Below are 21,824 nucleotides of genomic sequence, written 5' to 3' on the forward strand. Positions count from 1 at the left end.
TAAATTCATTCAAAACACACTTTCATATTATTTTAATCTTCTTAAATTCACTGAGATTTGTTTCATAACCCAGAATATGTCTTTCTTGCTGAATGTTCCACATGCACGTGAAAAGAATGTGCATTCTGCTCCTGATGGGCACAGTGCTCTGAAAAATCAATTTCCTCAAATTGGTTGATGGTACTGTTCAGAAGTCCCTGTATCCTTAAAGATTTTCTGGCTAGATGGCCTACCAACTCTCCCAAGAGAGGAGTATTAAAGTGTACAACTACAAGTGAAGATTTGTCTATTTCCCCTTTCATTTCCATCAGTTTGTGTTTCGTGTATTTTGAAGATCTGTTATTAGGCACACAGATCATCATAGCATATAAGCCTAATAGCCAATCTACACACACACACCCCACACACATTTAGGATTATTACATCTTCTTTATGAAATGACTCCTTTATCATCATGAAATGTCTGCATCCTTTATAACATTTCCTGTTCTGGAGTCTACTTTGTCAGTTATTAATAAAGCTTTGATTGGTTTTTAATTTTGATCAGTTTTTCATGATATATAGTTTTCTGTCCACTTATTGTTGGGTTTAGTCTCTCAGTCATGTCCGACTCTTTGTGACCCCATGGACTGTAGCCTGCCAGCCTTCTCTGTCCATGGAATTTCCCCAGAAAGAATACTGGAGTGGGTTGCCATTTCCTTCACCAGGGGATCAAACTCATGTCTCCTACATTGGCAAGCGGATTTTTTTTTTTTAACCTCTGAGTCACCTGGGAAGCCTCTTCTGTCCTTTCACTTTCAAATTATTTGTCTTTGTAAATTAGGTTTCTTATAGACACTATAGAATTGAGTGTTTTTATACATATATAAAATCTGATAACCTCTGGATTTTAAATAAGGGTATAGCTGGGTTTAAATCTATATCATCTTGGTATCTGCTCTCTACTTGCTCTATCCACCAAACTTTTCTTTCCTGCTTGTTGAAAAAAAATTAAATGAGCTTTTGAAGAATTCCACTTAATCTCTAATACAGACTTATTAACTATACCTCTTTATTTTTCGAGTGTCTCTTCTAGATCCAGTGTCAGCACAAGCTTTCTGTGGAGTGCCAGAGAGCAACTATTTTAGGATTTGCAGGCCATAGGGTCTCTGTGACAACTAGTCAACTTTTCCATCCTAACACCAAATAGCCATAAGCATGAGTGAGTGTGACTGTCTTCCAATAAAACTTAATCTGTTAAAGCAGACAGCCAAATACTTTGTCAATGTAGGCGGTGAAAAAGGCAGTAAATGTCTTTTTTGTCTATGAGCTGAAGCTTGCTGGCCTATGCTCTATGGTTTACCATATACTCTTTAACTTCTCATGGTCTACCTTCAAATAATTCCACCAACTGTACAAGCACTTTTCCATGCTATATGGATATTTCCTTGTTTCACGCTATTTTTATATTTTACTTTCATAGATGCTACAGACCCCACAATCCACTGCTGTTATTTTTGCTTTAAATAATCAATTGTTATAAAGAAACTTTAAAATGAGAAAAAATGTTTTCATATTTATACATGCATTTACCCTTTCTGGCATTCTTCATTTCTTTTGTATAGACTGGTATTTCTTTCTAATGTCGTTTTTCTTCAGTGCGAAGAAATTCCTTTATATTTCTTAAGGTGCAGGTCTCCTGGGGGTGAATTCTCAGCTGTGGTTTGTCTGAAAAATTTTCTTTCTTACTTCAATTTTTTGAGGTATCTTCACTGAATAAGAATTCTAGGTGAACCTTTTTCCTTAGAACTCTAAACATTTCTATTGTCTTCCAGGTCGCATAGTTGTTGACAAGAAGTCTACAATGACTTTTCCTCTACTTTTAAGATTTCTCTTTATCTTGGGTCTTGAGCAACTTGATTATGATCATGATATGCCTTGATGCAGCTTTCTTCATCTTTACTTTGGGCTTTGTTGACCTTCTTGGATTTGTGAGTCTATGTTTTTCATCACATTTAGAAAATTTGGACTATTTCTTCAAATATTTTTGTCTCCCCTCTATCTTCTGGGACTCCAAGCATATGAATACTAGACTATGTGATACTACCCCATAGGTCAGCAAGGTGGTGCTCATTTATTTTCCATCATTATTTTTTGTGTTACTGCTATCTCTTCAAATTTCTTGATCATTCTATTGAGTCTACTCTGTTAGGTCAATCCAGGGAATTTTTCTTCTCAGATATATTTTCCAGCTCTCAAAGTTCCATTTGGTTCTGTTTTACATTGCCCCATCTTTTCTCACTGTAGTCATTATTCCTTTTAAGTATATAAACATACTTATAATAGTTTTTAAAGTCTTGTAAAGTAATTCTCCACTAATTCCATCCTGTCTGTCATTTCTACATCTGCTTCTATTAGTGGAATTTCCCACTAGTTATGGATCACATTTCTTCACAAGTCTAGAAATATCTGACTGGATGCTGAACACTTTATCTGGATTTTGTTGTCTTCCTTTAAAGAGTGTTGAGTTTTGCTTTGGCAGGCATTTAAGTTACTTGCAAGTCAGTCTGCTCCTTTTCAGCCTTCTTTTCAAATACTATTAGCAAGGGTTTCAGGTAGTTTTTACTGTAGAACAGGAGTTGTCAAAATTATTTTGTAAGGGGCCAGACAGTAAATATTTTAGGCTTTCTGGACCTAAACCACATGACTCAACTATGGAAGCAAATGCTTGCGACTGTGTTACAATAAAACTTTATTTACAAAACTTGGTAGCAGGTTGAATTTTGCCCACTGATCACAGTTTGCCAGCACCTACTCTAGAGTTAGTTTAGCTGTACTATTAATGGCCCTTCTGGGGTTTCTACTGATAGTCCAGGGTGTTCAACAAGGTCTTTCCCCTCTGGTTGGTTGTAACTTGAACAAATCCCAGACCTATATGAGCCCTAGTTATTAGTCAGCTATAGCCCCCAGCTCTTCCTTTTTCCCTAGTAGTATTCTTTGCCTGGCCTTATGGACTATCATCCCATGTAAGTGTAGCTTAGGCTTCAGTCAAACCTCAAGAGGACCCCAAGGCATATTTATGGACCTCTTTCTCTGAATAGGTCCCTCTCTGCTCCCATACCATGTCTCTCCAATTTTACCCATCTCAACCTTCCTAAACTCTTGTCTCTGTCTCTGAAACTCAATGAGATCACCACACTCTGCTTAATTCCCTGTCTTTGGGCTGTATGATAGTCTGAAAAGTGCCTCCAGATGGAAAGTTGATTGCAGGGTGGGATAAAAGAAATGGAGCTAAGATGAACAGACAGTCCAGAGTCAGGAGAGTTACAGCAAGATTATTCCAGAACTGAGAGGTCTTTAAGGCTCCTGCTTGCCATTCTTTGTTAGAGTTCATCAAATACAGGAAGGCATGATACATATCAACTATCTGTTCATTTTGGTTGCACTATCTTTGCCATAATGCCTTAGATTCCAATGTACTAGGGTGGCTTTTGCAAAAGTTAACATTTTTCTCCATAAGTCTAATCATACCGTTGGGCTACCATTTTGGATCCCACTCTGTCTTCCTAGGTTTGAAAGAAGAGGCTCAAAATTTATCCCACTCTCCAAATATCCAGGACTATTAGTCTCCCATGAAAAAGTAAAGGATTCATGATAAAGAATAATCCAAAAGAAAAAAATCACCTTGCTCAACTGCAAAAAGCATTTGAATGAAGTCATGGGAATGAAAACAGAAAGGCCATTTAATAATCTTTCTCTATGGGAATAGATACCATTTAGGAACAACCCATTTTACAGCTAGGCACTTAAGACTGAGTAAAGGGATAGATCTTATTTTCTTGTGTGGGTATTTGGTCCAAAGACCCAGCGTTCCTCTGACACTGATTCATTTCTCTCTTGCTGGAAACATTTTCAGGTGTTGAAGGACCAGACTAACACAGGCCACTGTTTTTTAACATTCTCCTTTAACTGAAACTGTTGGTGTCTTCTTCCTGTGACAGGATGCGGGGATAATGTCTGCTTCTCTGCATTTTCTGGCTTATTTCACTTCATGCCGGATATCTGACATTTTTCAAGCACTTGTTTTGTTATTTGAAATGGGAGAGTAGTGTGCCAAATCTTTTCCCCCAAGGCAGCAGAAAAAATTAATAGCTTTGCTCAAGGTATGTTAAATAGCAGAGTATCTCACTGCTATGAAGGATTTATTACTGCTTTATTTTGATTTTTTAACTTAACGGGGTGTTAAGTATAAGAGCTCTACATGTTGGACTCAAATCACCAGCAGAGCTGGCCTATTTGTAGAGGCCCAAGGCCTTGTAAGAAGAACCCTCTCACATCACTAGCTAAGCTTAACTTCCTTCCTTAACACGTCCCTGAAAGAGGGAGTAACAGCAATGAGAGAATTTCAAATTGGTCTCTGGCATCACAAGGCTTCAGAGAACTCCTGACAGGTTCTGGCTACAATCACCAGCATAAAGCATCAAGCCTGTGCCCTTAAAATACTGTTTCCTGTTACTCCCCACCTTCCATGTTCCAAAAAACATTTCCCCAAATAAAAGGGACTTACCCTACTATGACTATAACAAAATCCAGTAAATTCCATCCATTCCTAACATAAGCATTAGGATGTAGCAATAATCCGTATGCTATAATCTTCAAAAATGTTTCGACTGTAAAAATAATCAGGAAGGCATATTCTACTTTTTCCTGTGAAGAGAAACAAAGAAACAAAACAAAAAATCGGGGGTGGGGGAGAAGAAGAAAAAGAAATAGGGGTTAGAATCAGTGTCTCAGAAATATAAGCATTTTACTCCAAGCCAAGTTTTATTATGAGAAATGGAACAATTAACACTGCACCTGGAGCAAGAAGGCATTTTAATTCTAACACTGAATGTCTCATAAGCAGCTAAGTGTAAAACACTTTTCATCCTGGACTGCACGGCTGCACTTTGCCACCCGCCTTGATGTGTGCATGGTGACCCTGCCTAGGACATAACAGCGTGTTCGCTATTTCTGCACATTTGCAAAACACAGCGTGTTTTCCTCCTAAGCTTGCCCAATCAGGCCCCCAGGAAAGCCCAAGGGTGCTACAAAGATTCCCTCAGGGCTTTGAACAGAATGTCCTTGGGAAGAAAGGAAGCTGTGTCTCCTTTGACCCTCTCTTCCTCTCGGGTTTCCATCTTGACTTCTAGGTCAGGCTCGGCTTTGTCACTGAGCAGCCAGATGAACTTGGCAAGCCCCTCTTCTCTGAACCTGCATTTCCTCACCTGCACAGTAAGGGCGGGTGAGGAGGGGATTCAGGACAGCAAGCCCATGGCCACCTTACTGGTGTGCCGCCTCTCCCAGCTGCCACTGCTGATGGGTAAACCACGCACATTCCCAGGGAGCCTGGCCTCAGTCCTGGAATGCTCTTAACAGACTCAGCAGCCACTTCCATCTGACTGCCACAGATCTCTGAGATGCCACCCTCATGCTATGGGGCTCTCAGAATCTTTCTGATTCCAACTCATGTAATTCCATGAATTGTAGCAAATGCACCCATCAGCAAGTCTCAAAATGTTGGCTCCTTCCTCTTTTACTAAGGTTTTCTTTGTGTGGCTTGGGTTTCAAAAGAAATATGGACTGTTGAGATGTATGAGGTCAATTTTACAAGAGGTATGTTCTGGCAAAAAGCTACTTAAATAACAACTAAGTGAAAAATCCTAATTAAAACTCTTCCACGTGGACCACAAAGTCCTCTGCTAATATTAATTCTCTGTGAGACCTGAGGAAAGTTACCAATGCCTCAGGAAAATAGAAGTCATAGAATTCACTTATTAAGATGCCTAGTGCAAGAGGGCAAATAAATTTGGCTCAGGAAATACTTAGTGAGCACCTCTTCTCCACGATGGGCCCCACTCCAGGAGACAAAATAAGAAAAACGTCTCCACTGTGGTCCTGTCTTTGAGACGTTTAGTCCAGTGCGGGAGGTGAGGGTTTCAGACATGATACACAGAGGATATTGCAGCAGAGGGAACTAACAAAGAGCAGTTCTGCACCTTGATAAGCAGTTCTGCCCTCTGATAAGGCCAAAGGGTTAGATCCTTTCTCCCCTGCTGAAACTGAAGCTCCAATACTTTGATCACCTGATGCGAACAGCCGATTCATTAGAAAAGACACTGATGCTGGGAAAGACTGAAGGCAGAAGGAGAAGGGGACGACAGAGGATGAGATGGTTGGATGGCATCACCAACTCAATGGACATAAGTTTGAGCAAGCTCCGGGAGATGGCGAAGGACAGAGAAGCCTGGCGTGCTGCAGTCCATGGGGTCGCAAAGAGTAGGACACGACTGAGCAACTAAACAACAACAATAACCCCTGCAAGGACTTGCTTTGCTCCACAGAAGCAGTGTTTTGTCTAGGCCACGCTGGGCTCTAGCTGCCACCAGAGTGCTACCCTCCATCGCAGACGAGTCCCAGGTGGGACTTCACTGAGTTTTGCCACTGCATCCTTCCTGTTTACCAGCAGGGGAACTGTCCAACCCTGGAGGTACCCCAGCCTTTACCCCCGTTCTCCGCTCCCCACTGGTCATGCTGAAAAGCCAGTTCATCAGTTCTTCCCTCCAGGTCCATGTCATTCCTCACATGTCCTCCAGAGCACCCCTTGATCCTCAGAACACCATCCGAATGGTCTAATAAATTCCTTTGTGGTGAAAGTAGCCAGAGTCAATGTGTTTTCAATTTTAAAAGCCTTGCTCATCCCCCACCTCCACACTCATGCTTCCTCCAGATCTCCCAATAGGTCCCCTCTCAGTCTGGCTCATCCCGTGTACCCCACGCCACTCTTTGCCAGGCTGCAAAACCTTCTTGGACCATGACCTGCTCCCTCTGCAAAGCAGCCACACCCTCCAGGCTGGGGAGAGCAGCTGAAATCTCCCAGAGCAACAGCATGTGTGCCCCCTTGTCCCCCAGGCAGACCTCCAAGGACTCCTCTGTTTACTCTCTGGAGTCCCGGTGAGCCTCGTGAGAGCAAGGGCTCATTTTCCCATTCACCGCCACATCCCCAGCTGGTGAGCTCCCACGGGGCATACACTCAGGCCACTGTGGATGTTCTGAAGAACAGCGACCAACGTCACTCCTGACTACAGAGGAGGGATTCGGGAAGGCTTTGATGAGGCAGTGACACTAACTCAGAGAGCTAAAAGGAAAAGATGTAACCAGAAGCAAAACTCGATGAATAAACCAATCTGCTGCCCTCAAATTGGACCCTGGCCACCAAAGGTAGACCGTCAGGATGTTTTCAAGAGTTAGAATTGTAAGGGAACAAGATAAGCAGGAAACAGCATGTCAATTTTACAATTCTTCTTCCCTTTTTATCCTTTCTGCTTTATTTACTGGGCCAGACAGAAAAAAAAAAAAAAAAGGCTTTTGCTTCCATCAATATTCAGAGCAGTAACATCTCTACGTCAACACAGCACTATACTTTAGAGCAGACAAACAAGACAGGGAACAGAGAGTACACCTACCAAACACAGCTTGTTTTCCCTCTGTAGCTTTTACTTATAAGCAATTTTGTCGCACTAATACAAAGGCTATTTGTGCAACTGAATTGTTTAGGGCTCTTTTATCCCTCTCTCATCCTCCCCTCTCTCCTTTTTGAAGATTTTTGGTTTCTCTTTCCAAAATCCTCCACACATTACTTGATGGAATTGATTATATGAAATGTAACCTTGTTTTAATGCAGTTCTTGACTACAGAGATTCTACCATGATTCCCGCCGAACAATCACAGCCTGAAGAGCACAGCAGAGCGGTCTGCCTAGAAGCCAGGTCATCCTGGCCCCCAATCCTGCTGTTCAAAAGGACTCTTAGGAAACAAATACCCTTCTATGTTAAGCAAATGCAGTGTCAAAGAAAACTCTTGCGAAACAACAATCCTCGGAAGGGGAGGTAATTACTTCACAAGAGGATTGCTCATTTGAGAAAAGAATGCTGGGTTAGTGATTTGAAAGCCACCAGAAAAGGTCAGGTACTTTACAAGACGGGGTGGGAACACACACCTGGATAAAGGACAGTGAGAAGATTCGCAGTCAGAGTCCAAGATGGATGGGAGCACAGGAAGCCACCATGGTAAGGATGAAGGAATGGGAGGACTGAAGAGAGGCAAGCGGGAGCCCTCCAGAAACGAACATGAAGTGAGGTGGCCCCTGGGCAGGGGCTGTATCTTAGAAGCCCTACTCCGGGCCAAACAAGAAGAGTACATGATTCCTGTACCCCCGTCTCCCTGCATTTGCCAGGCATGCTCACCCAGCCACCAGCAGGGATCCACCTCACTAACAGGGGATCCTGGATGAGCAGGGCCAGCCAAACCATCTTTTAAGACAGCAGAAAGCACCAAGTCTTCACCAGAGACCACTCTGTTATGTGGATGACAGTCCCCTATGAGACCCAAGTCACTAGAGAAATGAAAGCTGCACGTCTAATTCTGAAACCTGATTTACCTTCTTTCAACAGTGAAGCTTCACCAAGCAGGAGAGGCTCTAAAGCAAGAGTCTCTAAACCAGTTCACCCTACACAGAGTCTTGAGCAACAGAAACTCAACTAGCAGGGAACAGTTGATACCAAGATCCTTACATGTACTTGGTGGTCAGCTGTCCTATTTTCAAGGATCCCTTTACTAGCACTGTGATACACACATTCATCCATCATGAATCCATCCATCCATTCATTCATGCATCCCTGAGCACCTGTGTCTCCCTCAGAAAGCCTGGTCCCTACCCTCACAGAAGTCCCCACCTGCTGTCAAAAGATCAACAGAGGCTTCGTGAGCCAGGTAAGGCTTATCTCTTTGCTTTGCTCATCATCCAAAAGGCTCAAGTCTTTGCAGAGGTCTCCTGGCATACACCCCGGCAGTAAAAGACACAGTCTCCCCATTCACACACACATCCCTTCTGGGTCGTACCACCTGGGCTCCTTATAGGCAGAGATCATTTCTAACTGTCTTTGTAACCCCAGCATCCAGCACCATATCAGTCTCTGATGGCTCAGATGGTAAAGAATCTTCCTGTAATGCAGGAGACCCAGGTTTGATCCCTGGGTCAGGAAGATCCCCTGGAGAAGGAAATGGCAACCCTCTTCAGTATTCTTGCCTGGAGAATTCCATGGACAGACGAGCCTGGTGGGTTACAGTCCATGCAGTCACAAAGAATCGGAAATGACTGAGCAACTAACATTTTCACTTTCCAATACCATACAGGGCACACATAAAGTACTCATGGGTCCCAATAGGAGGTAGAAAAGAAAAAAAAAAAAAGACAAGGAATTAAGCAACAAGGCCAGACTGAAAGAGGGCTATAAAAACATGAGAACTCAGGATTCTAGCATGTGTACCAAAAAGCAAAACAAGCAGGGCAGGAATCTTTCTAAATTACCAAAAACCCTGGTAGGCTGCAGTCCGTGGGGTTGCTAAGAGTCAGACACGACTGAAGCAACTTAGCAGCAGCAGCAGCTTCCTAGAACAAGCCTGGGCTCAGTGGTCAGACTGTAGAGAACAGCTGATCCCAGCATCTCCCAGGTCCTTCCTTTCGATCCCAGCTAGAGCCCCTGTGAACACCCTTACCTTCCACCCTTCTGTCCCTTCCAGCTTGCTCACTCCTCTCCTGCAAGAGCATCCACTGCATGTCATGGGCTGACCTGCTCCCTTCCACTATGCTCCCAAGTTCATGCTTCCCCTTCTCCACACCTCTGTCCATTCTGCTTCACCCACCTTGTGTGCTAGCCCTACCCCTACAGGTGTCATCTCCCATCTCTGGTGAGCACACAACCCTGACATGGGACTAACACAAACCCAGCACGGAGTGGTGGAGAGAATACAGGGCCTGGAGTTGAATCTGTATTCTGCTAGCCCCACTCAGCTTTGATTCACTCAAGTCAACATCCTGTTCTTTACTACAGGATGCCTCCCTCTACCCTCACCCCAATTCCTGCCTTTACATCACGCTAAGTTCTACCTGTCCTTCAAAGCTCAGCTTAAATGACACTTTCTCAGCAAAACCTCTGCTGACCTCCCAGACAAAATACAGGCCCACTGGTAAATGCTGTCAAAGTTCACCATATTTCTGCATAGCACTATTCACAATGGAAAATTTACATTAAAAAAAAACCTACCTCTTTGATACTTGTCTATCCCAATAAATGATAATTTCTTATAAAATCAGGGACCATTTCTATTTCATACATCACTGTATTTCCAAGTCTGTCACAAAAACAGATACTCAATATTTATAAATGAGAAAATAAATGGGCAAAATGAGAGGTTCTGACCAAACATTATTAAACGGCCTTTCCTGCTAAGACATTCCATAATTGTTTTAGTCGGCTCAGGCTGCCATAACAAAATACCGTCGGCCGGCTGGCTTAAACAACAGAGGCTTATTTCTCAGTCTGGAGGCTGAGAAGTCCAACATCAAGGTGTCAGTTGATCTGGTGTCTGGTGAGAACACTTTTTCTGGCTTGTGGAGGGCTGGCTTTTCATGCTGTCCTCATCTGGCCTTTCCTTGGTGGAAATATACACATAAAGAGAGAGTTCACCCTTCCTCTTCTTCTCAGGGCACTAATTCCATCATGAGGGCCCCATCCTCAAGACCTAATCTAACCCTAATCACTCCCCAAAGGCCCCACCTCCAAACACCAACCTATTAGGGTTGAGTTTTGAACACATCAACATGAGGGGATACAGACATCCCACCCATAACAATACTACAGGCCTCGTCCCAGGAAAACACCCATGACTAAACACCCAGGAAGAACCTCACAGCTTCTGCCCTGCACCATGACCTCCCGGCCTCATAGGAGAGAGGAGCATCCACAAAGGCAAATCAGTCAAGGGCAATGAGAGGTCCAGGGCTGCAGGAGCACAGGTGTGAGCGGAGGGGGAACCAAAGGGACCAAGGGACACATGGGCCTGGGGCCAGGCGAGGTTCTGAGGCTTGGCTTCTGTTTCTCATCTGTAAAACAAGAAGTCTGGATGGATGATGTCTTCCTGCTGTGAAACTACAATTCTTTATGATCTGAGGAGCAGTGTCCAGACGCAGGCTTCAGTAGGAGGCCACTTCAGAAGTGAGGGCCCAGGGATGCTGGGGAGGATGACCAACCAGGAGCAGCAAGATCCAGGAACAGCTACTGCCTTGTCAGGTGACCAGGTCACCTGAGGTCACCGAGAAACCCTCCCACATTCCAGGAGGTGCTCTCAGGAATGTGTCACCTGAGACACATTTAGCTACTCATACAGGGTTTCTATGTGTGATTCAACCTCCTGTAAACTCTTCTGGAGACCATGGCAGGGGGGACAGCGGGTGGCCTCCCCTCAGAGAACTAGCATGTAAACAGAGGTAAGGCTTTCCTCTGCGAGTGTTAACAAAGTCTTAGACGGCTGCCAGTGGGTAGCTGGATGCCAGGCTGATGGTAAGAGACTGGCTGGAATAGTCAGTGTGCCTTCCTCCTTCTTCACCTTTGGTTTAAAAGTACACATTGAAGAGCACATGCGACTGAGTCCATTTCTTGTGGCTCTCAGCTGAGTCATCCGCGCCCCCGCTTCTAAGCTTCCTCATCTGTAAAACTGGGACACTCATCCTTCCCACCCAGGTGACAGTGAAAATCAGATTAAGTGAAGTCTGAAAGAGCCCTGTGAACAGTCAGACATTCGCCATCAGAGGCCACTGGCGACAGGATAAGGAGAGGCCACACTTTCAGGCTCTGGAAGTAGAATCCCGACAGGAGGATCAGGAGATGGGACAGAAAACTTACAGGACTGATGCTAGCCAAGTGACCACACAGGCTGGGCAGGGCCAGCGCACAGGATGCCATCCAGAATGTACCTGAGGTGACAAAGGGAGGGGGCCATTGAGTGTCCTGGCTGACCGCTCCATGGAGACCAAACTCAAAGACATCTGGTCGGTGGGAAGAAGACAGATGAAGCTGACAGGGCCCTTTCTCTTGTGGCCTCCCCACTCACTGGAATTACAGAGGCTGCAGGAGCTAAAGCAAGCAACTGGCAGGGGGTGGCTCCTTACAGTTCTTGTCACCTAGCAAAACTCACAGAGTAATAGCTCCCTGACTTTCTTCTGAGAATCGCTTCTTCCCTACTTTCAGTCCAGGGGCCACAGGGATTGGCCTGTGACCCAGGTTACTGGCCCAGGGATAGGCATGTGACCCAATGCCCACCAACCAGGTCCAGTCAGAACCAATCCTGGGTTTCACTCAGCCACTAGGCTAGAAGTTCTGTCACTGGCTCAACTGAGCTCTTTGAGGCTACAAGCCTCGAGTTGCCAGGAGGACATAAAGATGAAAAGCTAACACCAAGGGAAGTAAAGGCAAAAGATGAGGAGAGGGAGTCAAACGGAAAGACAGAGGCAAGCGCCTGGCTCTGATGCCACCACATGAGTCCGTGGATCAAGCTGAACCTGGAACCTGAAGCCACACTTCTCCCCCGACTTTGGGCTTTTCGGTTACAAAAGCAAATAAACTGAGCCAGTTTAGGTTGGGTTTTGGGTCAGTTGCTAACTAAAGTCCTAGGTAAACATCAGGGGGCTACAGAATCACTTTGCTTCTCTGAAAGTTAAAGCATCTAAGAGACTCTTCAGCAGCTCCTCACTTCTCAAGAGATTCAACTCCTTGGATGACTCCCTTTGGCCCACAGGCTTAGGAATGGTTCTCTAGGCATAGGACCCAAGAGCCCTGCAAGCCACTGCCTCTGGGAATTCATTGAGGCTCAGTTTTCCTGACTTCATTCTTCCATCTCATTCATGTTGTTGTCTTCAACTGTACCCGGTTTCTGGCTCTCTACACACTCCTGTAAACTTGATGCCTCAGACTTGCCTTGCTTCCCATTCCACTCATCCTGGGACCCCTTGGTAGCAGGTAGGTACATTCTATGGTTTGCAGCCATACACTTTCTCATGCAGCTTCACCACGAAGGCACTGCCCAGATCTGCCCCATCTTGGCTGGCAGTTCAGGAACCCTATTTCAGTTTAACTCAACCATATTCACTGGGTATCTATTCCATACCAGATGTGGTCCTGAGCACTGAAGATCAGTGATAACTAAGACACTGTACGTCCTGGAGGAGAACAGCAGATGTATATGTAAACATTTATAGACATAGTAGACAATGATCATAGCTAGAGTAGAGTACTGGGAATATCCTGTAGGCAGATATGGATTGGAACAACTAGTTGTGTCTGGAACATTTGGGAAAGCTTCTTGAAAAGCAGAGGACTGTATCACGTCTCAGTTCCTCCATCTGGCATCCCCAAGGACCCCTACACAATCTGTCTACGCTATACATACTAACAACCACCTGATGTGTTACCCCATCAGACAAACGGCCTCCATCCCACCGACTCCTCTTCCTCCTCCACGACTGCCTCTGCTCCAGTGCGTCAGCTCCCAGAACACCCTGAGTATACATCACATTCATTGGAACTTCTGCTCTCTGTTGCTCTTCTCCATCACTAAAAGCACTTCTTTCTACTGATCTAAATCCTACTCCACCCTTTCAGGAAAGACTGAGAAGTTTCATGTCCTCTGAGTGCTCTTCCACTCCCTCTTTCATAAGCATGATGCACTTATCAGGGAAGACAAATGACCCCTGGGTGCATACTGCCTCTGCTCCCCAGGCACCCCTGCAGCAGACATCCCTCACCAGTCTCCAGTCGGCAGTGCTCCCACTGCCCCCTAATACAGCTGCACATGCTGCCCAATCAGGCATCACCTCTGGAATGGAGTGGGCATGTGAGTCAAAACTCGTTGCCGCCTCAGAGTTAAAAGTTGCATCATTTGCATTTAATCATGAAAGTAAATCGTAACAACAGATGCTTGAGCACTAATTACATATTAGGCCATGAAAGGGGGCAGAGAGGGGCAACGTGCTGCCCTACTTTCCAGAGCTCCTGGTCTAAGTTGGGAACGTGAACCTATGAGGCATCGTCTTGTATCATTTGAAAATTGTTAGTACCTTGAAGACCAGATCCACTGCATCTACCTCTGCTGCTGCTGCTGCTCCTGCTAAGTCGCTTCAGTCGTGTCCGACTCTGTGCGACCCCACAGACGGCAGCCCACCAGGCTCTGCCGTCCCTGGGATTCTCCAGGCAAGAACACTGGAGTGGGTTGCCATTTCCTTCTCCAGTGCATGAAAGGGAAAAGTGAAAGTGAAGTCGCTCAGTCGTGTCCAACTCTTAGCGACCCCATGGACTGTAGCCTACCACGCAAGGGGATTTTCCAGACAAGAGTACTGGAGTGGGGTGCCATTGCCGTCTCCGCTACCTCTGCAGACCCTCTCATCATATGGAACAGAGAAATATGAACTTAGCTTCAAAAAATACCATGATGGCATCATCCACTAAAAAAGAATAGCCCAATGCTGCATTTCTGAGCCCCTCGGCTGAGACCTTGTCTCACTGTCAGGAAGCCCCACCAGTAGTTCTGACACCCAGGCCCAGATCTATTCTCCTCTCCTAGGTGGAATTACAGAGCTCGGCTTTCTTCCTTAACTGTCAGGCCTTTACATCCTCTTCCGACAGCTCAGGTCAACGTAAATGGCAGTGAGATTATGTGCCCCACATGGGGCTGATCAAAGTAGCTCACTGCCTCCCTGGGATCTAATGGGCCCAGGTCATGTGAAAACTGCCAAACTCCATCATTTTAGAAATGAAGTCTTTTCTTAGCATTGCTTCTTTTGCCTGACATGAGTCAAATGCTCCAACATGTCCATCTCCTTGGCTGAAAAGAAATGAGCAAATATTTCAAAATGGCAGGAACTGAATAAGTTTAAAACCAAACATCTTCATTTTGACGAGAAGACAGGCATTCCTTTTCCCCATTAACAGAACTAAAGAAAAACCTTTCACATCTGCCTACGGTTAAATTTTCTGACATCTGAATTCTGGGTGTAAACTCATGTCAGGCCCCTGATGCTCACTTGTATGCCTGTAAACACACTACATGCACACCTGGACACAGCACTTGAGAACAGAGAAACATGTTCCAATCTCTTACCTCAGGGGACTCTCCAAGCTATGGAGTAAGACAGGCAAAGAAGGGATTACTATTATAGTCATGTGCGAGGGTCACAGTGAACAGCAACTACAGAGAGCAGTCATTGTGCCCCTTGGTTTGCAGAGACCTGACTGCACCCACCTGGTGGGGAAGCACACCTCCCCACTGGTCCCATGCCCATCAAAGCTAACCTGGGCATTCATGGAGCTCCACCAGGACCTCAACCTTGGGTCATCCAAGCAACCTGGACGGAGCAATCTGAGGAGGCACCCTATGGATGGAGCAGCCGACTGTAATAATGTTGGCACCTGCTGGGCAGTGTTATCCCCATTTAAGAATATTTGGAATCATGTGTGCAAATGTACTGTGACCTAGTCCAGTGGCAGCAAAGAGCCTGGGGGCAGGTTCCAGATCCACCACTTACCAGCTGTGTGGACCCAGGCAAGCAGCTTTACCCCTCTTTTGTCACTGCTTCTTCACCATAAACTGAGAATGAGAAGGCTAGGTTTGTCGTTGAGCATGAATGAGGTAACACATGTAAAACACGGGAGCCAGGTTTTGTGTGGAGTGTACACTCCTGGATGCTAGCTCACTTGACTGCTGCCTCTATCTTACACGCTGCCCTGGCCTGGCTACGCCCCAGGAACAACATGGGACCTGGCGTGGAGCCCATGCTAACTACTCACCACGTAGGCACTAGGACAAGGGCCCAGCTCGCTGCCCACCCTGTAGGTCTGCACACACCCCTGTGCAGGCATCTCCTCCTGGCGGGGGCCGGCCCAGGGTCAGCCCTGACTCTACTCTCAGAGACACAGACACCCATCTACAGCAGCTCCTACACCTCCTGGACCACCCAGCAAAGTCTGCCTATGGCACATCATAGGATGGAACACTCAGGACGTGAAACACCTGCTCCCAGACTCTGCGTCACCCCCTTCTTCCCCTGCACCAGCAAAGGAGCCAGTCCCTGTGGGTTGGCGGGGGAGGGGGGGGGTGCGGGCAGGAGGAACAGGAGCCATTCAGTTCACCATATGCTTCTCTCTACCATAAAAACCACTCCTTTGGGATGAACAACCCTCACTGGTGGTACACTTTTTTTCCAGAGAATGTAATGAGACCATAGGAATATAGATCATTTCTTTCTGAATAAATTCATGAATCAAGTTTAAAAATACATAAACTGCAGAGTCTATAACTGAGATGAAACATGTGATACATTTACTCAGAAGATTAATAACTCCATGTCTATAATTTATCATTGTTTTAGTATTAGAAAGTAAAATTAATTTAATTTAAAAGACATTGGGTGGCTTAAAAACCAGGCAGCACCTAATTGTGGTCCTGAGGTAGAAATCAATACCCAAGGCAGTGACTAAGCAGAACTAAGTGTCTGCAGACCCCCTCGAGCTGGGAGCACCCCTCACATTGATCTGGCCCTTCAGTCAGACCTCTCCCTCATCTGTCACTTAACATTTCCCAGAAGCAGGGGGAGGGGAGGGCTCTCTCACCAACCCCCAAGCTCAGAATCCACTCAGGCTTCCTAGGAGCAATTCCACTCCCAGGAAAATGAGGGGCTCCAGAAGCAGTCACCAGAGGGGATTCTGCTTGGTCAGGTGGCTAGGTGTAGTCACTAATTGCTACTGATCTTTTTAAGGTAAAATTTTACATAGATCTGCCTCATTCCAAAAAAGAAATCTAGGCAGCTATAATACAAAAATTTGAAGTAAGAAAGGGAATGCTAAATGTTTAAAAGAAGAAGGAGATCTACACACAGGGCAAGGAAGGATGTCCATCATACATTACTACAGAAATAACACAAATAACATGACCCCCTTGGTGCCTGAAAGATCTCTTAACAAGCCAATCTGCAGCAGAGACACCGGAAAACAAAAAGGCTTGCTTCTGAGAGCAAGATCATGGTGGACTGTCTGTCTCTACTTTTACGTATGTCTGACCTGTGTTTTTCTCATTGAGCATCTTTATAATCAGCTGAAAGTCAAAATATTTAGGACAAAAGCAAAAGGCAAGAAATAAAAATTAACAAGAAAGAGAAAATAAAATGAAACAGGAATAAGAGCACAATGAAGATGTATATGATGAAGACATTGTCACTAATGTCTCTCTGAGATTTCTAATAGCTGCTATGGAAGGAAACCAGTGACACAAGTTACCTTATCTTTTTGAATGAAATTGCTTCTCAGAATCTAAAAGTATTTCTCCAGAGGATTTGCATGGAGAGAAGAATCAGCTGACAATATGAACTGAACACAGATTATGGGGGACATAAGAGGAATGGCCGGAACTAGATTCATTTTTGCCTGCCTTCATGGAATTTATACTGTAATGGAGAAGACATTTTAAATAGAATACATCTGAAATTAATTTTGTGGTTTACATCCAGAAATTTTTGAAAAAATTAAATAAAACAGAAGGGAAATTATCAGACTGCATAGCAAATACCAGAACTTATTAAGTATATTTTCATCAAACATGTCTCAGATAATATATACATAGATGTAAGATGTATATACTTTTGTTGGCAAAAGTTTTAAAAATTGAAAAGCATAGCTCTAAAAGCCAGTAATCTGGATCTACCAGTGGACAACACTGGGTAAAAATAACCACTCACTTCTGCTTGCTCATATACTCTCTCCCCCTCCACACACACATACATCCACAAAACTCAAGTTAAAAGGTACTGAAAAAAAATCCCCAACTGTGTACAGAGCCAAACACCCAAGAATCAAACCAAACAGTAAAACAGAATCAACCCAGGAAGCAATGGGAACGGAGGTACATGTCCTAGGTCTGTTTCACAAGGAAGAACTGAATCTCCACATAAGCAAACAGTGCCTCAGGCCAAGGTTGGGCAGTGAGTTCCCTGCCTGTCCTAGGAGACCAAGTGAGGCCATCCTGGGAGTCAGCCATCTCTAGCGCTACCTGGAGAAGAAGGAATGGAGATTGGGTGAGACCAAGACAGGAATTTCTATGGGAAGAAAGATGATGCAGGTTTGGAGACTTCCCTGGTGGTCCAGAGGATAAGAATTCGAGCACCCAATGCAGGGGACCCAGGTTCAATCCCTGGTCTGGGAACTAGATCCCACATGTCACAACTAAGATGGGCTCAGCCAAATAAATAAGTAAATAAATAAATAAGATGCAGGCTTGCAGAGGACCACAGAAGGGAGGATGGGACGGGGAAGGCTTTGAACCACAGATCCAGAAGGCACTCCAGAGCTCCAAGAACACTGTGCTCTCGTAGATGGAGAAACTGAAACCCAGAGAAGGCAGGGCAGCACCAGCACACTGAGCACCTGGGGCAGGAAAAGCAGAAGCGGACGCCTGGGCGCTGGACTCGGCAAGGAGGGAAGGTCCTAGCAGATCTGATCTGCCTCACAGCCGGTCCACCTTCCCGATCCACCTCAAGGACCTGTGAGGAAGAACTCATAAAATGCGACCGGAACAGAGAGTGAACTGACACCCCCAGTGGGGCCCCAAGTGGGACAGCAGGTCAGAGAAGTAGGGTAGGGAGCATGCAGACATCTGAAGACCTGGGCCATGGTCCCCACCCAAGGCGGGCTTGCAGGCCAAGCAGAGTCAGGGGGCTGCCAGTTGTCAGGCACACACACCCCTTAGGTGGGAGCAGGGCAGCCAGACCATGGGTGTCTACAGTTCACATGGGGGGGACATCAGAGAGAAACGGGGCCTCTCTTCTCCAGCTGCTTTATGCGAAAGGTGGGTGGCTAGCGTAAAAGGCTCTCTGAGCTGGGCGGGCTCAGGCCGTTCTTTTGAAGCACGGTTTCATGTCTTCATTCATTGGATGAGACGAAGTCTTGTCTCAGTTTTCTTAAGACTTCAGTGATCTACCAAAAGAACATTCTTTTAAGGAAGCACAAAACTGAAGATAATGAAAAATGAAGTCAAACCCTGGTTCCGCTGGACCAGATGTATGGTCCAAGAGAAAGACCTGAAATGGTCAAGCAGCCATCTCCTATCCTCTCAATGGTGCCACCACCACGACCCTGGGGGAGCTAAGGATTAATAACGATGGTGGAAATGCCTGGCGCATGTTCTGCACTCAGTAAGGGGCTGCTGTCACCGTGCAGCTGTGTTGTGAAGGAGCTGTGATGCTCATGGAAGGGCCTCTACAAGCATCTCCACAATCAAGGGTGGGGTTGTGGGAATTTGAGAAGCCACCCTCCTCCTGTCACGTTACACCTCACAGAGCTGAGGCCCAAGTGGTCACACCAAGTGTTACCCCCAACCCCAATGTTTTCACCCTGTGAAAATAGTAGAAATATTACTAGAAAATAGTATTGTAGGATCGGCAAACACAGGAAGGAGCCTAAACAAACAAGCGCCTTGAAATCAAACCACTACAAGTCCTATTTGGCTACAACTACAAAACCTACATCCATCCTGTTAATTCAGGCATAGGCAGATGCCTTTTTAATGGTTTCATAATCACTCAGATCAATCATCATTTTAATAATGATTAGTGTTGGAAAAGGCAACAGGCTTAATCACAACTACCTCAATTCAAAATTCATTAACACTCTGTGACCGACTGAAATCATTACACTTGAGCTCTCAATATTTCATAATGTATCTCCTAAAAGAACTGTTGAGCTGCTTAATTACTATACTCTGTATTTTGAAGCTGCCTTTACATGACAGTATACTTCACTATCCACAGTCACTTCCCAATGATTAGTGTTCAAGCAAACTCCCATCATTAGGATGACTTTGAGACTTATGAACAGATGATCCCCGAAAGCTTCAACAACTAAATAGATGCTATTTGCTAAAATATCTAGGTTCATTATTTATAAAACATCCTAGTGAGTCAGGATAAAATGGGGCAAACAAATACAGGTTTTCCTTTAATTACAGTAGTGTTGGTGAATCAGACATGAAATGTCTGGAAATTACCACTTTCTACAACTTGTGATTCTGCTCAAATGCCAAACTTAAAAAAAAAAATCCAAATCCAGAATAGTTCAACTGTGACATCCAGTCGTTCATTTTTTCACAGCCCAGACATATTCAAGCATAGAAAAAGGCAAAGATATGAGAGAAGACTACACCTCACTACAGTCAGTAAAAGGTGAATAGGTGGGTCCCCAAAAGCAAGTGTCCTGTAACACCTCTGTAAGGCCTGCACTCTACCAGTCTGCTACTGACTTTTAAACAACCAGACACCCCTCAAGCCAGGATAAGGAAAACTGGTAGAATGACCAGTGGTACGCTGAATAGCATGGTGAATTTTAGAGTCAGAGAGCCTGAATTCAAAGTTCCTACTGGCTCCAGAGATATAACCTGGGACAAGCACTTCACCCTTTTGAAGCTTGGTTTCCTAATTGGTGATAGTCCTGAAAAGAAAATAAATGAACTCACATGCAATACCCAGTGCAAAGCATTCACACAATTAAATGGTTATTATTATACTGGGAATTGAGAGAGTAGAAGTTCAGGTCTTGATCTTTTTTCTAATACAGCAGAAGTTCTCTAAATTGATTTGCATTTAACCATCTGGCCAGATTAACTGACATTCTTTGTTGCTTCTGGTTAAAAGATAACAACTAAAGTCCGTGCCATATGGAACCCATGTGGCTCCCAAGGTAATTTATAGAAAATGTATACATTTTTGTCCTCAACACTTGTGTTGTATGCCTACCAAGAATGTGTTATAACTCCCCATTATTCCCCAAGTTTAATATCAGGTGGACTTGTTCTGTAACTATCTAATTTAATTGCATGCTGCAAAATAATTGCAGATGGCAACTGCAGCCATGAAATTTAAAGACGCTTACTCCTTGGAAGAAAAGCTATGACCAACCTAGAGAGCACATTAAAAAGCAGAGACATTACTTTGCCAACAAAGGTCTGTCTACTCAAAGCTATGGTTTTTCCAGTAGTCATGTATGGATATGAGAGTTGGACCATAAAGAAAGCTGTGCACCAAAGAATTGATGCTTGTGAACTGTGGTGTTGGAGAAGACTCTTGAGAGTCCCTTGGACTGCAAGGAGATCACACTGGTCAACCCTAAAGGAAATCAGTACTGAATATTCATTAGAAGGACTGATGCTAAAGCTGAAACTCCAATACTCTGGCCACCTGATACAAAGAACTGACTCCTTGGAAAAGACCCTGATGGTGGGAAAGATTGAAGGCGGGAGGAGAAAGGGACGACAGAGGATGAGATGGTTGGATGGCATCACCGACTCAAAGGACATGAGTTTGAGGAAGCTCTGGGAGTTAGTGATGGAGAGAGAAGTCTGGAACGCTACAGTCTATGGGGTCTCAAAGAGTCAGACATGACTGAGTGACTGAATTGAAATGAAATGATGAAACATAAGTGCAAAAAGAACCATAACTTCTACAAAAACTCAGCTGAATTACCTGGAAGTACCACATAAAGAATGTTGCTCAGGATTTGCTGAGTTGGATACAGGTATCGAGATGACAGCAAGCGACAAGGGAAAACCATACACTTTTAGAACTGCTCTCTGTTTTCTTCTCATGCATCTTTACATTCTAACTCTATTTTTTTTTTCCTTTTTTTCCTTATAAATCTCACTGTTTACTCCCCCTACATGTTTCTACCTTCAAATTCGCCTTTTGTGGTGCTGTGACGTTTTCCTTGTCTAAAAAAAAATTCATTTTAAGATTTTTTCTTTTTTTCTCCTTTTCACCCTTTCTTTTTGGATGAGTTTCTTTTATTTTGTTTTTTATATATTCAACTGCTTTTCATATAGTTCTTTACAAGCTATAGCTATTCCTGAATATATATAAATCTTTTTCACATACA

At 44.6% G+C, this 21,824-nt stretch overlaps 1 protein-coding gene across 1 annotated transcript in view; it reads right to left on the bottom strand.

Annotated features, from left to right (window-relative positions):
* CACNA1D (calcium voltage-gated channel subunit alpha1 D) overlaps positions 1 to 21,824 on the bottom strand; it is a 346,288-nt gene that overhangs the window by 160,629 nt on the left and 163,835 nt on the right. Inside the window, exon 5 of the mRNA XM_081524957.1 lies at positions 4,547 to 4,686. Within this exon, the coding sequence (XP_081381083.1) occupies positions 4,547 to 4,686 (140 nt within the window). The remainder of the gene's footprint in view (positions 1 to 4,546; positions 4,687 to 21,824) is intronic.

The sequence above is a fragment of the Giraffa tippelskirchi genome, chromosome 9 (assembly GCF_054371585.1).
Source record: "Giraffa tippelskirchi isolate mGirTip1 chromosome 9, T2T-mGirTip1v1.2.pri, whole genome shotgun sequence".
Classification (NCBI taxonomy): domain Eukaryota; kingdom Metazoa; phylum Chordata; class Mammalia; order Artiodactyla; family Giraffidae; genus Giraffa; species Giraffa tippelskirchi.